Source organism: Etheostoma spectabile, chromosome 7 (assembly GCF_008692095.1).
Source record: "Etheostoma spectabile isolate EspeVRDwgs_2016 chromosome 7, UIUC_Espe_1.0, whole genome shotgun sequence".
Taxonomy (NCBI): domain Eukaryota; kingdom Metazoa; phylum Chordata; class Actinopteri; order Perciformes; family Percidae; genus Etheostoma; species Etheostoma spectabile.
In genome coordinates this window covers 1239986-1258433 of record NC_045739.1, presented here as the reverse complement: position 1 = coordinate 1258433, position 18448 = coordinate 1239986, and the positions used below count along the sequence as shown (strand labels likewise).

At 42.2% G+C, this 18448-nt stretch overlaps 1 protein-coding gene and 1 non-coding gene across 2 annotated transcripts; both read right to left on the bottom strand.

Moving 5' to 3' along the window:
• Positions 1-7242: 7242 nt before the first annotated feature.
• Positions 7243-12515, bottom strand: ppdpfb (pancreatic progenitor cell differentiation and proliferation factor b). The gene is made up of 5 exons (XM_032520274.1): positions 12271-12515; positions 10933-11028; positions 10287-10364; positions 8050-8143; positions 7243-7724 (listed from the first exon to the last, which is right to left on the bottom strand). Exons 2-5 carry the CDS (start codon positions 10985-10987, stop codon positions 7610-7612), a joined length of 342 nt encoding a protein of 113 aa, XP_032376165.1. The 5' UTR covers positions 10988-11028; positions 12271-12515; the 3' UTR covers positions 7243-7609.
• Positions 12516-14516: 2001 nt separating this feature from the next.
• Positions 14517-14598, bottom strand: trnas-aga (transfer RNA serine (anticodon AGA)). The gene has a single exon. It is a non-coding gene; the product is annotated as a tRNA-Ser (tRNA).
• Between the last annotated feature and the right edge of the window lie 3850 nt (positions 14599-18448).

The window sequence follows — 18448 nt, the reverse complement described above, 5'->3', positions numbered from 1 at the left end:
AGTCTTCGGATGGTAAAAGGAGGACCAACTCTGTAACTGGTCTCAGGAACACTTTAACTCCGTTTGTGTGAGCTACCTTCACTTCCACTTTGCGGACTCTACCGTCCTTGCCGGGAAAAACTTCTGCGATTCGCCCTATAGGCCATGTGCTTCTTTTGGCTTGATTGTCCTTGATGAGCACTAAACTCCCTTTAGTGAGATTTGGTCTGTCAGACTGCCACTTCCTTCTTGGCTGCAGAGTGGACAGGTATTGCTTCCTCCATCTGTCCCAGAAGGTGTTAGCACGACTTTGTACCTGTCTCCACTGACGTTTGTACAAGTCTTTGCCATCAAAGTAGCCTGGAGGAGTAGGAGAGGGACCAGTTTTTTGTGTCAGCAGAGCTGCAGGAGTGAGTATAAATGGGTAATCTGGGTCTGTAGACACTGGTACAAGCGGTCTGGAATTTACAATGGCGGTCACTTCCGCCTTCAAGGTGATTAGGACCTCATGGGGGATTTTTGAAGACCCAAGCTGTAGGAACATTGAATCCAAGATCTTGTGTGGCAGCCTTATCATCCTTTCCCAGGCTCCGCCCATATGAGAGGCGTGAGGGGGGTTAAACTCCCACACGCAGCCTTGATCTGTAGGGGCTCCTTTGGAAGAGATCTTTGATCCCTGATGCACAGCAGTTCTTTTGCGCAATTTAATGCGTCATTTACATACTCTCCCGAATCTTCTAGCATCTCCTCCAAAGGTCTCCTCTCCTTCTTACACAGTCTTTCTCAGTCCAAAGACGGCTACAGCCGGTGAAGGACTGTTACCAAAAACATGCACACATATTCTATATTCCTTGATGTCTCTGTTAAAACCGTTTTCTTGATACCACAGAAAATGTAGGAAGTTTTGGTGGTCTGGTTTGACAAGGAAAAAGTGGAACATCTGCTGGATGTCCGCTGTGACAGCAACAGAGTCCTGGCGGAAACGAAGGAGTACCCGTCAGGAGGACATTGTTAAGGGAAATGTCGTCGTGCTTTGCACTTGAGTCAAAGACTGCTCTGATCTGTCTAGGTTTCTTAGGGTGATACACTTCAAAAATAGGTACTAGCACTCCTCCTCAGGTTCGAGTGGGGCCGCTTCTTCTGCATGGTCATTCTGGAATATCTTTTGCATAAATGCGAAGAAGTGTTCTTTCAATTCTGATTTTCTGTTGAAAGAGCGCTACAGTGATGTGAAACAGTTAAGGGCTTGAGCCTTGTTGTTAGGCAGACAACGTCTCTGTGTCTTAAAAGGTAAGGGAGCCGTCCAACTGTTATCTTTATCTTTATAAAACCCTTGTTCCATGATGTTCATAAAAGCCATGTCTTCAAATGAACGTGCAATTTTGTCGTTGTCTTTGGATTTCTGAAACACAGCGCACCCTATGTGGTCTTTGCTGTCCTTGCAGATGAGAGACCCAGTGTTGTCATGTGTTTCTTTCCCAAAATAGCGGTTTGGATATGGCTTAAAAAGGGATGCTTGTCCATTTTCTAGTGTGTTAGTGTAGAAGGTGTTTACTGTGTCTGGTTTGTGGACCATACCAAGGCCGACACTGCCCACTATAACCCAGCACAAGTCAAGCTTTTGTGCATATGGGGAGTCTTGTGGGCCGTTAATCTGTTTCCGCACCTTATGGACTCTGATGAGGTCACTGCCAAGTAGCAACATTGTAGGTGCCTGGGGACGTAAAGTTGGAATCTGTTTTGCGATGAATTTTAGGTGTGTGTGTGGAACAGCTACCTCTGCCGTGGGATATTCAGATTGGTTGTTGGGAATTTTGGTTAGACTCTAGGTAGGAAGAGAGAGAGTGACTTCTTCATCTAAAGATTGTACTTGGAAGCCATGTGCTCTTCTCCCTGTCTTCTCCACTACTCCTGCACATGTCCTGAGGCAATATGGAGAACGGTCACCTTTAACATTGAAGAGCTCAAAGAATTCTGATCTTACCAGAGATTGGTTATTCTGTTCATCCAATATGGCGTACAGCTTGACTGCCTTATCATGTTGGCCTGTAGGGAAGACACTGACCAAACAAATCTTAGAACAGGATCTTCCAGTCATGTCTCCGTTGCACATTTCTGTACACTTTGACATCACTGCAATGCTTGGCCTGACACTCTTATCCTCCCCGCCATGCTTGTGTGTAGATGTTAGGGTCTTGAACCATGGAGCGGGCCCCGGGTGTACAACCGAATGGTGTCTGTCATGGTTGCACTCGGTGCATCTAACATTCTTTACACAGTTCTTTGCGAGATGAGATGACGCACAACAATGGAAACAGATGCTACTTTGTTTCAGAAAGGCTTTCCTCTCCTTGAGGGGTTTCTCTCTGAATGCACGGCATTTGTAAAGAGGGTGGGGCTTCTTATGAAAAAGACATGTCTTTGCTGGGTCTTCTATTTTTGTGTGTGGAGGGTCAGCTAATGTAACTGTATCTGATGAAATGTCAGTATTGTGTACTGATACAGGTGTACGGTAGCTCAATTTTTTAGGATTATGTTTGTCTGTCTTGATCTGTTCTCCAGGACAGGGGGGAAACATGAAACGTTCCATGTCCTTGCTTGCTGGGAGACAAAGTTGACAAAGAAAGAGGAGGAAAAGCAACTCTGTAGTTGTCTTTGTAGTGGGAGCCTTGTGTCATCCATCTTTCTTGCAAAGCAAACGGTAGCTTCTGTACGATGCTGCTTATACACCGTGCTGTGTCAAGATATGTAAGGTCTGGGAGTTCACCTTTCAATTTTACAGCTTGTAGCTCCGTCAGCAAGTCTGCCAGAGTTTCTGATGTCTTTATTTGAAATCCTTGGAAAGTTATCCAGTCACTTCCAAAGTGCATTCTCAATGACTTTGGGCGCGCCGTAGCATTATTCTAGTCTCTCCCATACGAGTAGAACCTAGGGACGAGCGAGTACAGCATTATCTGTATCTGTATCTGTTTACCACATGAATTATCTGTATCCGGATCCGTACTCGGACTGGGCGGGGCCTAAACCGGAAGTGGTCAGATTTAACCCGGAAGTGGGTCGGGTTCTCTTGAAATGTGCGGGGCTTTAACCGGTATGTTATTTAAGCATGCAATTGATATGAGTTGATCAAAAATTGTTGTTTGTATTGCTGATTTGAAAACTATTTACATGACAGCATTGAGCTTCAGATCAATGGTGTTGTCATGGTAACAAACAAACTATTTACAGAACGTTTTGCAACAATGAATCAACACATGCGGTTGCAATTATGAAGTAAAATGTAATGAACAAGAGTTTTCATACTCAGTATAACTTTCTTTTTTTAACTTTTTATTTTTTTATGATCATTGTGATTTTTTTTTTTTGGTTCTTTTTTATTTTTTTATTTCCACACCAGGTATATGTGTGTGTGTGTGTGTGTGTGTGTGTGGTGTGTGTGTGTGTGTGTGTGTGTGTGTGTGTGTGTGTGTGTGTGTGTGTGAGTAAGAAAGAGACAACAAGAGAGAGGGGGCGGGGGGCGGGGGGCAGCTGACAGTAAAAAAAAAAAAAAATCTCCGATGGCAGAGACGCAACGAGAGTTGCATTTAAACCAAGCAGCATGTCTGAAACCCACGTTCACCAGAAATCTACTGGTTACTATGTAAGGACTACAAACCCCACGTTCACCAGAAATCTACTGGTTACTATGTAAGGACTACAAACCAAAGTTAAAAACAAACCTAAAGCTGAAGAAACCCTAAACGTTAGCAGAACAGATCCGCAGACCCGACTGCCTGCCTGACGGAGCGGGAGCGCGAGAGCGAGCGAGAGAGAGAGAGAGAGAAAGAGAGAGAGAGCGAGCGAGAGAGAGAGCGCATTTCTCCATGTTCTGTGTGTGTGTGTGATTGATCCGAGCGGGTTTGTAGAAGGGGGGGGGGCGCTGTGACTATCACAGAACGCTGCGCGGCCAGTTGAGGAGTTGTATTCAATCCGAGCACGGATATTGACTCATATTACTCGTATGATATTTGTACTCGGCAAAAGTGCTCTATCCGTACCGGATACTCGTTTCAGCCGGATACTCGGATCACCCCTAGTAGAACCCCCTGTCCTGGGTCGTTAACATGTACAGCTCTCAAGCGTTTTACATGTTCTGCTGATTCTGGTCCTAGCCACTTTACTGACAAGTCTATTTCTTCATTTGCGGTCAGATTAAGGCCTCTGACGGTGTTCAGGAAAAAGGTTTTCCATGCCATGTAATTTCCAGGCTTATCATCAAACTTCAACAATCCTGTTGCAACAATCTCTCGTCTGGCAAGGAAGCTTACAAAGTCTATCACATTTTGATTTTCATTAGATGAACCTCTGAGCACATCATCGCTTTGGTCACTATGGACAGGCCTATTAGGTGGGTAGTGACGGCCGTCACAAGCCCCTATGTGACTCACATGATGTGCCTGTTGGTGGTTAGGTGTGGCAAATGGCGGGTGATAACTGTTGAATATCTTGTGACGAGTATCGTGTGAAAATATTCTCTGGTGTAGATAGATGACATGTTAAAGAACATGTACATACCAACGATGCTTGTTTATAGCTTGGACGTGAGAAGATGGCCTTAGATTGATTTAGGAATGCAATGCTGTCTGGAGACATTCCTGAGTGCTTCCTGGTGACATCATCAAAAGATGCCGCAGAAAAAACGTGAGGGGAGAGAAAACAAGTAACAATACAGAACAAAACACTATTCATTTCAATTCAATTCAGTTTTATTTATGGTATCAAATCATAACAACAGTTATATCAAGACACTTTACAGATATAATAGGTCTAGACCACTCTATAACTTACAGATAGAGTAGGTCTAGACCACTCTATAATTTACAGAAAGATTAGGTCTAGACCACTCTGTAATTTAAAGATGGAGTAGGTCTAGACCACTCTATAATTTACAGATAGAATAGGTCTAGACCTAGAGTAGGTCTAGGGTGCTGCAGTGCGTTACGTAAACTCCCCAGAACTAGGTTAGTAACAAGCATTCCGTGGACAGGATGCACACAGATGGAAAAAGAGAGGCAAGAGGAGCTCAGTGTGTCTGATTATATGGTAGATGAATCTGACCACTATGAAGAGAAGCAGCTGGGAGCTGGTTCCACAGTAGAGGTGCTTGATAGCCGAAGGCGCTGGTCCCCGGACCCAGAGTGGGAGCTGGTTCCACAGGAGAGGAGCCTGATAGCTGAAGGCTCTGGCTCCCATTCTACTTTTAGAGACTCTAGGAACCACAAGTAACTCTGAATTCTGGGAGCGCAGTGTTCTAAGTGTATAAGGTACTTAGAGCTCTTCAAAATAAGATGGTGCTTGACCATTTAGAGCTTTGTAGGTAAGGAGGAGGACTTTAAATTCAATCCTGGATTTTACAGGAATCCAATGCAGAGAAGCTAATACAGGAGAAATATGATCTCTTTTCTTAGTTCCTGTCAGAACACACGCTGCAGCATTCTGGATCAGCTGGAGAGTCTTAAGGGACTTACTTGAGCATCCTGATAATAAAGAATTACAGTCGTCCAGCCTGGAAGTAACAAATGCACAGACTAGTTTTTCAGCATCGTACTGAGACAGGATGTTCCTAATTTTGGCAATGTTACGAATAGGGATGAGCCGAGTACTCGGTTGAAAGGGTTTCTTCAGCTTCAGGTTTGTTTTTAACTTTGGTTTGTAGTACTTACATGGTAACCAGTAGATTTCTGGGAAACGTGGGGTTTCCAATATGCTGCTATAGAATGCGACTCGCGTTGCGTCTCTCGGAGATTTTTTTTTTTTTTAACCATCAGCTGGCTTCATTAGTCAATGCAGATCTGAGAAACAGCATCTGCCCCCGCCCGCCCCCTCTCTCTCTCTCTCTCTCTCTCTTCCTCACACACACACACTCAAACATACCTGGTGTGGGCACTCAAATTCCTCCCTCGCTGTACAGAAACTTCCACAACATGTGGAAATAAAAAATAAAAAAAAAGAACCAAAAAAAATAAAAAAAATCACACTGATCATAAAAAAATTAAAAGTTAAAAAAATAAAGTTATACTGAGTATGAAATCTCTTGTTCATTACATTTTACTTCATAATTGCAACCGCATGTGTTGTATTCATTGTTGCAAAACTTGTTCTGTATATAGTTTGTGTGCCATCCCTAGTTATGAAGATGAAAAAAGGCTGTTCTTGAGGTTTCTTTTAGAGGCGTTAAAGGATATATCCTAAACAAAAATAACCCCTAGATTTCTGACAGTAGTGCTGGAGGCCAGGGCAATACCATCCAGAGTAGCTTTATTCCTAGATAATGAAGTTTGGAGGTGTTTAGGGCCCAGCACAATAACTTCATTTTTATCTGAGTTTAACATTAGAAAATTGTAGGTCATCCATGATTTTATATAATTAATCCATGCTTGACGTTTAGCAAATGACTGGTTTCCTCTGACGTAGGTAAAATAAAAAAATGTCTTATTTTCTTTATTGTTACAAATAGGGGCTGATCACCAAGATATATAAATAAAATATCAAACAAGTTTGAAAGGGTTAGACCAACAGGATGTTAAAACTTTCCTGTCCCCAGTGGAAATCCTGCCCTAGATTGTAACATTTCAAAACCAACCCAGGAGTAACATTAGAGCTGGGGATGAATGCAACACTGTGGCCCTTCATTTCAAACACAACTGGGTATTGAGCTGCTTTTTAAAAAGTGTCCAGTGTCCAGAGATCGTAGGTCCAATGGGAGAGACTAAACCTCTAAAGCACATCTTCGTCTTGAGGTGGACCAGCCACCAGAGCTGCTGCTGACGCAGCGCTGCAGAACCTCTGTAGTATAGGAGTGATCAAGTATACAAGTTCAGGCTCCAGCACATGTGGCTGAGCTACTTCACCTATATCTGTCAGCTTGTTCAATTAGGTCTGCTATGCTAAATGTACTGCCTGTCCCACGCACCTGGCTTAAGAGCTCCAGCCCAAGGTCCTAAAATAGAATGAAAATTAGAACTTTGTATTGTGTGTGTAAGCACTTATTTTTGTAAGAAGTGCTTTTTATACACATTGTACTTGCTTATACTTACCTAAGTAAGACCATACAATAAATCACAACCATACAGTACACAGTAGTATACAGCTATTATGTAATAATAAATACATATATATATATATGCAGGAAGGAAACAATGCTATTGGAACATCTGTAGTTAATTGTTTGCTTTAAATGTTGTTTGTGAGAAGACGAGAGATATGAGTCCAACACAGAACATCAGGCTGCAGGAGTCTACTTTATTGCATTTGCAATCACAGGGGGACAAAAGTGAAAAATGTCTAACAAAGGCATGTGGATGTGTCAATGCAATACAGTATTACAAACACAGTACAAATGTTAAAAAAAAACACATGGAGGTCATCAGTTGCATCATTGATTTTTTTTTTTTTTAATTCTTGTTTTTTTTTCTCAATAAAAAACAATGTTGTAGGAACAAAAACAAGTAAGGCAGCCTATAACTACAATGAATGATAATATAAAAATAAAAAGGTTGTAGACGGGACACCCTCCCGTCACCTAGCGTTGGTCGCTGGTTTGATCCCCCCCCCTCCAAGGTGTGGCGTGGGTCAGAGTGAGTCTGCAGGATCAGGAGGAGGTGGGGCTTCCTGCCTCGCTGCTCTCACTCACCTGGCGTTGCATCACCATCTCCCTGGCAACGCAGGTGATCTGACCATTCGTCAGTGTGCCTTGGACCCCCGCCCTGAAAGAGACCAGAGACAGATTGTAAAAATATAGTCTTGATGCTGCATAATGGAAATGGGGTGTGCGTTAAAGACTAGAAAAGCAGAAAAATGCAACTCCGAATTCAATCTGCTGGAGAGAGCAGCAGCTAGGTATTTATATTTGAAACAGGATCAATATTGGATTAGATATCCTGGATCAGTCCGTCTATAATCCACTTTGTTTATCCCCAAAAGTTTTTTACATCCTGTCGTTAGGATTATGACCAGGATTACATAAAACTGTAATGATAATAATGTATACTTTTATTAGGGGATAAGCAATGTTTGCGTGTTCATACTTACTTCTGCTGTGCCTCCTCAGTCAGAGGGGTCATCCCTGGCTGCTTCCCAAAGAAGAAACTGGACCACCAATGACCAGAGTCCTGCTTGGGGAGTCCTGTAGAGGTGGATAAGGAGGGCATACGTTTACACAGTAGCTACATTTTAACCCTCCAGGACAGCGTGTTTAACTTTTAAGTTCCTTATGTGATTAGAGCTACTTTGCTCTTCATTACGAGCCAAGAGAAAGTAAAATAACAACTAGCCAGTGAAGCGAGACGGCAGACAGAACATTACGGTAACCCAGTGTTAGATTGGGAGTGTGTGTTTGAGTTGACTGTGTGTGTGACATCAGCTACACCCTGAGGGAGACATGACTCAGGTTTCCTCCCCGGGACTCAGAATCGTGTTTGGCTTAGTGTCAAACGGACTCTGACACTTTGAGTAGTGTCTGAACAGTTGCATTTACATACTAATGGTCACATTTAAAGTATGTGGGATATAGTTAGCTTCTAGACTAAGCCAATTAACAAAGGGATGTGTGTGTGTGTGTGTGTGTATATATATATATATATTTTTTTTTCTTCTATTTTTGTTATTGCCACTCTTCATTCTAACCCCAACCGGCCCGTCAGACACCGCCTACCAAGAGCCTGGGTCTGTCCGAGGTTTCTGCCTAAAAGGAAGTTTTTCCTCGCCACTGTCGCACTGTTGCTTGCTCTGGAGGAAACTACTAGAACTGTTGGGTCCTTGTAAATTCTGGAAGTAAAGTACACTTTACATCTGTAAAGTGTCTCGAGATAACTCTTGTTATTAATTGATACTATAAATAAAATTGAATTGAAATTGAATTGTTTCCCAAAGACCAAGATGACGTCTTCACATGTCTTGTTTTGTCAACTACTCAGAAATATTCAGTTTTCTGTCCCAGAGGAGAGAAGAAACTAGAACATATTCACATTTAACAAGCTGGAACTTTTTTTCATAAGAATTTTACTTATTTATGAAAAGAGTTGGAAATTCATTTAATAGTTGACAACTAATCCATTAATCTTTGCAGCTGGTATGTACCTCACCCATCCCAAACTGACTAAATAAACAGTAGAGAAAGGCTTGAGTGACTATGTACACACACACACACACCCATATTTATATTATTTCTCCTACCACCTACTTTAATTTACAGCACTTTGACACACGTGTGTGTGTGTGTGTCCCAGCGGTTAAAACAGGCATGCCCACAAAAACCCAGAGCCAGCACTGATCTGTCAGCTCAGATGGTTTTCACATGAAGCTGATCCAGGATCAGTGGTGAGTTCAGCAGGTATTAACTGGTGTTGAGGGTTATATTGGTGTACTGGGAGCTGAACGGATCGTGTACCAAGGCTTGGGTGCTTTTTGCTTTTTGTAGTGACATCTGAATCCTGAGCGGAGAACTGAATGGGAGCTGCTAGTTCTGAGAGACCTGAAAACAACTTTCCTGCTAGATTAGAAAGAGTGATGTCAGACCCGAGCTAGGTGACTCAACCATAGTAGCTCTGTGTTTTCTGAGGCAACAGCTGTCTCAGCCGCTGCAATTACTGAGATTATTGAAACGGATGCTGCAAATTATTGCCCAACAACAGAACCTTGAGCTGTTGCTCAGAAAGACTGACACATCTGGAAGCGGTAAAGAGACACACTCCTTGAGAGGAACACTCTGTTCTTTCCCAAAGCACAGCCCTGACTTGACTCACTCTGTTTTAGACGTGCATGTGAGTTGCCTTGCATCCTTCTCCTGACTTGTTCACTACAAACCATAATACTCAGCCGCAGCTGTGAGTCACTGTATTTGGAGTAGCAGTGTTTAGCCAACAATCAATTTCTTGGGTTCCTATAAATATGACCGATGCATCCATTTAATCAACTTGTTTCTGTTGTTATGGAGATATAAACAGTGTGTTTGTCAGTCAACCCCCCCCTTGACAGTCAAGTCCCATGGGGATTTTAAATCTGTTTTAACAGTTTTTTTTCAGAGCGCCTGGGTAGCTCACCTGGTAGAGCACACACCCATATGCAAAGGCTCAGTCCTTGTCACAGTGGCCGTGGGTTTGGTTCCGACCTGCGGCCCCTTGCTGCATGTTATCCATCTACTCTTTCAAGTCTAAGCTGTCCTATCGACAATAAAGGCCTATCTTTTTGTAATTGAGGAAACTATGAATATGTAGTTTCATTCTTGTCAAACTATCTGTTTTTTTGTGTTTGTTGGATCAAGCACACACCTGGATGGTGAGGGATGACCTCTCCACTGTACTCCGAACTGCCACAAGAGCTGCTGCTGGACGTAGAGCCGATGCGCCCTGCAGGGACACAGAATGAGCAGAAAAGGAGTTAAACAAGTGGTTGGTTTAATCCCAGTCAACCAAAATTGAAACGTAACAAGTAAAGAAGTCATGGATGTTCTTAATATTCTTCCTTCATAATGAGAAGCCCACGCAGAAAATGTAAATCTATTTTGTCTCGTGTGACAGCCTTAGGGGCCACTGTGCACGCTTGATTTACTGAGACAGTTTTACAAGTCTATTTGGCACTACTGGAAACCATAACACATACCAAACCATCCCATATTCCTGAAGCCAAAGATGTTGTTTCTTAGAGATTTCAGAGAGTGCAGCTACTCTAAATATACCATCAAAACAAGAACACAGGAAGGGTGTCGCCTTGAGAACATCCCCCTCAGCTTTAGTGTGTTTGTTTGGTTATGTTTGCAACTTTCACCAAGGCAAATTCCACATAAGCGTACTTATTGTGGAAATACTGAGGTGACTCATTACTTAATGATGACTTATCTAGTGGGGGTGTAGTGCATTTATCCAACATCAGTAACAGTAACAGTTGGTCAAGCCCTGTGTGTGGAGAGAGACTCACTTCGGTAGTAATCAGTGGTCGCCACCAGCGAACCGCCTGCTGGAATAGCTGCCATTCTACTGTAGTTGGTCGCTGTACGCTGTGCTTGATGGAAACCTGGAGAGCAAAACAGCAGTATGATCAAAACCAGATTGGCAAAAGAATTTGTATTCCTTTCCAGACAATGAGGATGATTTCATTACAGCAGCATAATTTAATTTTTACTCTTTATTGATCTATGGGGAAATAAATTGTACACTATGTTGTTATTACACACAAGCCTGAAATACAAACACATTCTCAGGTCCTATACATCCACTACTGGAGGGATGTCAGAGTGTGTGTGTGGGGGGTCCACACTCCATACGGAGACTATTAGAATTATCCTTAAGGTATCTGTCATGATATTATCAATTATTACCCATTAAAAAATATTCTGTCAATGTACTAGCTGGTTAATCCCCTAATAGTTTCAGAACTAAAAACAAAAACAAAATCCTAATATATATATGTTCTTTAGATGTGTTTTTTAAGGGGCTACAGCATTTCATGTGTAGCCCTGTGTTTTAAAATCACAAATGAATTAAGTTTATAACATTGTAATAATATGTAGGGCTGTAACTACTGATTGTTTCCATAATCAACGACTCTCTCTATAACTCTCTTTAATATTGTACTCTACATTTATGTCAGAAAACACCAAGCACATGTCATATGGCATACGTCTGGCTGTTGCTTGATAAACAGATGCTTTCAAATTAGAGAGAAGCAGCCTGGTCTCCAACTCGAGGCATGTATCTAAAGGAATATAGAAAACATGATACACCGAATATTAAATGTACATAAGCTGCTCATGGCCAGTAGAAATGGTTGTTTTTCTTCCATGTGATGACGTCAGCCCCCACTTGTTTACATTAGCGAATGTCACTGCACCAAACCGACATTTTGACGTTATTACATGAAAACTTGGAGAATACAAGCCTCATTTTAAAAGGCCAGAGGGGTTCAGGACAGACTGTCTAGATAAGGATAAAAAAACAAATGGCCGTGAAGCTGGACCCTTTCTCTCGTCAGACAACATCTTAACAATCTGTTGACATTTAAATAATTACCAGTTGTTGTTTATGTATCGCCATCCCCGCGAATGTGGCCGTTACTACTAATAGCTATCTAGCTAGCTAGCGATGTAGCTAGGTTACATGAAAAAGAGAACACGGCGAGAGCCGAAATAGCCACATAACGTTTGTTTTTCGGAGTTTTTTACAAAAGAAAAACACAACAGCTGCCATTCTCCCACCCACTCGGCCCTCACCCACCACCACCACCATTTTATAACCCGGAGGAGGGGGGGACACTCACCTTGTTAGGGACCCAGACGTGCTGATGTTCAGTAGCACCCAATTCAACTCAGTCGGCGAGGCTGGGGGGGGGAACCGCTAGGCGACGGGGCCCATTTGAAAATAAGTTTTGGGTAAATATAACCCTCCAAGGTCTGGAACGGATGTGAACGGTGCTTCTTGTTGCTGTACTGGCTCGGCTCGCGCTTTTATAGAAAGACAGGGTTGGTGACGTAGCCATCAGATAGGGGGCGTGGCCATACAGTGTTTGGTGCCTCTGGTTCATACCGGTTCATACCTCTTTATAGATATGGCAGCTTCATTTTATAGACGTCTCAGCTTCATTACAACATTTCTTCTTTGATCTAGTGTAGGATCAGTCTGCTCTAAAAACAATTAAATTATTCCACTTCTTTGAAATATCATTGGTATTATTCAACTTTTAAATGTCATACAAATTGAACCCATATTGGCAATGATCCAGCAACAAGGCTATTGTAAAGTGCTTTACATAAAACATTAATGAGCAGTTAAAAACATCTCTTAAAGAGAATGTAAAAACAGCAAGAATAGAATAGAATAAGACAGATACATGAAATACAACAATAATAGTTAAAGTGTAGTGTAAGATATGAATAATTAATTAATAGTCCAATTATAAGTAATAGGAAAATATGTATAGAGTCTATGCTACAGTGTTCTTTTACAGAATTGTTGTATTTGTTTATTTTTAACACTGTTGGTTTATTTATGTATTGAATTATTTATTTTTCTTGATACATTACTGTAGGCCTAATACATGCATCTTATGTCTTGAAACTATAAGCAACGTGCCACCTTATTGAGAGGAAAGACAGGACTTTAATACTTTGAGTGTGATGCCGATTTGTAATTTATGTTTTTGTTACAACTTGTAGGCCAAGTGTGACTGTAATGAAAAAGACACTGGTATCCGATCTAAATCCCATAAGGTCCAGACACGTAGAGGTATAACTTAGGAGATTAGTGCCACCTCCTGATAATGATAATAGAAAATGAATGGATGACTCATTGGCCCTCCTGAATATGATTTAATATCATTTACAGTTTTAAGGTTGATAACTATGATGCTTTATTACAATCACATACATGTAGAATGCCACAAGCTCTGCACCAAGGACGTATGGGTTGATATATATTTATTCATGTGTTAGTGTGAGCTTTCTCAGAAGCCATGCAGAGTGACAGGAAGCAGCGAGGACGTTTACAGTTACACACCAACAGTGTCCATCCACATTTAGTACAGGAAGCCATGCAGGCAACAAAACACAGCCAAGAAACACAGACCAGAACCATCTTCCTGCACCATGCAACCATGAAAAGCAGCGACGAGGACAAGCTACCCATGCCATCCGAGCTGACTATATCTAACAACGGGCAAGACATACAGTATATAAGACAAGTTAGCAGCCGCAACAATAATAAGAATAAAATATACATAAGGTATTTACTTTAGTTTTATTATTATTATAAGGCTATTTCCCATTATTTACACAAAGACCTATAGGCCAATATTATACTGTCATTTGTGTACTGTATTATAGCCTTTGGTATCTTGTTTTTATATTCTCCGGTTTATCTGTACCTCAGTTTAAAACCCACAGATGACTCAGACATTTAAGTACTTGAAACTACTATTTTTTAGTTTTATCATTTTCTACAACATTTCTCAAAATGTATCTGGTTCAAACCTCAGTTTTAGTAACCATATTTTTCTGAAACGCACTAAATTTGATTGACTTTCATAGTGTCAGTATCTGCACAATCTTTATTACATGGATGTATAATAAAACCTTGACTACCGACAGAGAGCGTGTCCCCAACGTAAACACTAAGCACCGTACACGGAGCTCCCTCTGGTGGTGAAATCTAAGAACTGCATCTGATTCAAAATTCAATATAGCAGCTCGGTAGAAGGGATATGGAGTTGTATATTCTTGTGTGCAGATTCATGTTGACAATCATTTTTAGCCATTACAGTTTCAAGTTTGAAGTTATTCAAGTGAGGTAATTTTGCACAAGAATCCAAGAATGGATAATATATCCTAATACACAACATCATTTCCAATTAGTAATCAAGTATTATTTTAGATGGGTTTGGTTGACTTTGCTGTAATGAAAGAAAATCCTGAACGCAACTTCTCGATTTGCACTGTGTACAACCAATTGCTTGACTACAGAAGGTTATTTTTTAAATAGTCTAACTAACTGAAGACAAAACACACAATTCGTTGTCGGCAGGATTCGAACCTGCGCGGGGAGACCCCAATGGATTTCTAGTCCATCGCCTTAACCACTCGGCCACGACAACCTGGCACTGTTGAGATGATCTCCTTTTAGATCTCGTGATACGGAATGATGAGTACAAGTTGTTAGAATGTAGTGTAACGTCATCCATTGCTTGTCCGAGTCAGTCACGTTCGTTGACTGTCTATGGTCAGTCACCTAGTTAGCTATCTTGTATGGGTTAGGTTGGAATACAGAGTTATAGTTAAATCCCGCCGCCAATTAGACAAGTCACGTCCATAAGGAATTAGAAAAAGAGAGTCAATTAATGCCTTGTTTGGCGTTAGAATGTATTACAACATCGCAGGGTTGGAATCACCATTCTATCTGTTGTACAATATTAAACTTTTATCAGACTTGTTTTGTAAAACTAAAACGATATAATATTGCATTTTCAAATAACTGTGTGTAATTAAGAGTGTTGTTCATGTATCCTTTTTCTCAATAGCTTAAATATGATGCTTCTCTCACTATTACAATGCGTTTTTCCATTCAGCAACGGTCTGGATCATTGGCGACAACTAGGCAAAGACCATGGGGAACAACCTTGGCTTTGAAGATGTCTACATCTATTGGTTTGACTGGGATGGTAGGTCTCCTTTTCTTTTCACAGTCCCTACACTGTGGCGGGAATGACCTGGGAAGAAAGACATCAGTGTAACAGCATCAACAACTGGGGTTAATAACTCCTGCAACAGCATGTTTGTTGCGTACATTAACAGGCTAAAATAATGTATTTAGATTTTTTTTAAAGAAAATATCTTACATAGTGACACTCTAATATTGAACCTGGTGCTTCATACAACATATATACTGTATATACATATGGCTTAGTGTTCTAACGTCCGCAAACGGCAGCTCCTATCACAACTAGAGATTGATGAGGTACAACAAATATGCTACGGCAAGGGGGAGCCAGGACGACAGGTCGGCGGGGAGATTTCATCATCATCCCCACACTCAGAGATTGGGTCCCAAGCCCCAATAACAACAAGCCCTTACGGCACAGAACCACTCAACATAAGGGTGACTGACCTACGATTGAAGATCATAGCCAAGCTGGATCCCCTAGTACAACGACCAAGACTGCCAAGGCTAAGTGACAAAGTACCCTCTGAAAGTCTGCTAGAAAATGTGAATGCAGCACTACATACTATCCCTACTAAAGCCATAACCGAGACCAATGAGCTGATGTACGCCAAAGCAACAGTGATCCTAGAGATGCTTGGCTATAAGATGAACACCACAAAGAGCATTACCCCCCATGGAGGAGAAGGTTAGAGGCCAAGATCAAGGCAACACGAAGAGAGGTAAGTCAGCTCTCAGAGCAACAGAAAGGTGTAAGGAAGGGGTTGCCTAAGAAATACAACAAGCTGTCGATACCTGAGGCTTTAGAGACTGCCAAACAAAGACTCACCGCTTTGGCCACCTTCCTAAAGAGATACAAGGGAGAAGCAGCAGCCAGGAGAATAAAGCGGATGTTCTCCACCGAACCATCCAAAGTGTACTCTCAGTGGCATGGCTCAATACATGCATAGGGCCCAGAAGGAAATAGGCAGTAACACCAGAGGAGCCAAGCACCAGCTACTGGTGGATAGAGCAGTCACTCGAGACTGCAAGACCTGGTAGACCAATCTGTGCACTACCTGGATTGACTACAAGAAAGCCTACAACTCAATGCCACATACATGGATACTGGAATGCTTGGAGATGTACAAGGTCAACAGGACACTAGTAGCCTTCATCAAGAACTCAGTGGGGCTGTGGAAAACAAGTCTGGAAGCCAACTCAAAGAAAATTGCACAAATACCAAGGCGATGCACTATCCCCGCTGCATAGGCCTGAACCCCCTAAGCCAGATCATCACAAAGACTGGCTACGGATACCGATTCCGAAGTGGAACAATCATCAGTCACCTCCTCTACATGGAGGACATCAAGCTGTATGCCAGAAATGAGCAAGACATCGACTTACTGATCCACACTACCAGGATCTACAGCAACAACATTGGAAGGTCGTTTGGACTGAATAAGTGTGGTCGCATGGTATCAAAAAGAGAGAAGATGATCAGAACTGAGGGGATTGAACTAAAAGAAGGCCACATTGCAGATGTTCAGGATAACTTCAAATACCTTGGGGTGCCACAGGCTAACGGAAACCACGAGGAGGCAGCAAGGAAGACCGCCACAGCCAAATACCTACAAAGAGTGAGGCAGGTCCTGAAAAGTCAGCTGAATGGGAAAAACAAGATCCAAGCCATCAACACAAACCAGCCCTGCCAGTCATCTGCTACCCCGTTGGTATAATAAACTGGCCAAAGGAGGAGATAGAGGCTACTGACATCAAGACGAGAAAGCTCCTCACAATGCTAGGAGGGTTTCACCCCAAATCCAGCACCCTGAGACTGTACACCGAGCGTAGCAAGGGAGGCCTAGGGCTAGTGAGTGTCAAGACCACTGTCCAAGATGAAACAACGAAGATCCAGGAGTACATCAGAAAGATGGCCCCCAAAGATGAAAGGCTTAGTGAATACCTCAGGCAGCGAAATCCAAAGGTGAGGACAAGGAAGATGAAGAACCGTCATGGAGGGACAAGCCGCTGCACGGCGTGTACCACAGACAAATAGAAGAAGTGGCTGATATCAAGAAATCCTACCAGTGGCTGGAAAAGGCTGGACTGAAAGACAGTCACAGAGGCAGCACAAGAACAGGCACTCAGTACAAGCTCAATAGAGGCTGGGGTCTACCACACCAGGCAGGACCACAGGTGCAGACTGTGCAAGGATGCCCCTGAAACAGTACAGCACATAACAGCAGGGTGTAGGATGCAGGCAGGAAGTGCGTACATGGAACGCCATAACCAGGTAGCTGTCATAGTGTACAGGAAAATCTGCCACAAGTATGGGCTGGAAGTCCCAAGGTCAAAATGGAAGACACCTCCTAAGGTAGTCGAGAATGACCGAGCTAAGATCCCGTGGGACATCAAGATCCAGACTGACAAACTGGTGATGGCTAACCAACCAGACACTGTGTTGATTGACAAACAGCAGAAGAAGGCAGTAGTGTTAGATGAGGCAATCCCAAGCGACAGCAACATGAAAAAGAAGGAACACGAGAAGCTGGAGAAATACCAAGGGCTGAAAGAGGAGCTAGAAAAGATGTGGAAAGCAAGAGCAACAGTGGTTCCAGTGGTAATCGGAGCACGGGGGGCTGTGACCCCCAAACTGGGAGAGTGACTACAGCAGATTCCAGGTAAAACATCAGAGGTCTCTGTCCAGAAGAGTGCAGTCCTAGGAACAGCTAAGATACTGCACAGAACCCTCAAACTCCCAGGCCTCTGGTAGAGGACCCGAGCTTGAGGATGACACATACCACCCCACAAGGGGTGAGAGGGGGATTTCTTTTATATATATAAAAAAATCTAGCTAGCTAAATTGCGCCTTGCTAACCAAGCTAGTGGGCTAACTAGTGTTAATAAGTGTTTAACAAGTGTGTGTGTATATATATATATATATATATATATATATATATATATATATATATATATATAGTTGCAGAACTGAAGATTTTTCAAAATAGAACGTTAATGTAAATTCATAATAAAACAGACTTTCTGGCGGCGGGGATGGTTATATGCCTGTCCTTTGGGCACCTCCGGGTAACGTTGCCCATTCAAGTAGAAGCAGTCTCCCCGCTATTAAATACGCCACACAAAACTCACATGTGAGATTATTTCCAAATTACACACGGTCCCAAAATGACTATAATCAAGTGTGAATAAGGTTTGTGAATTTGCACTATAACTTTAGCTATATCAGGCTTTGATTTTAAGCTAACATTACCATTACATGCGCATTGGCAATGACATCATATATG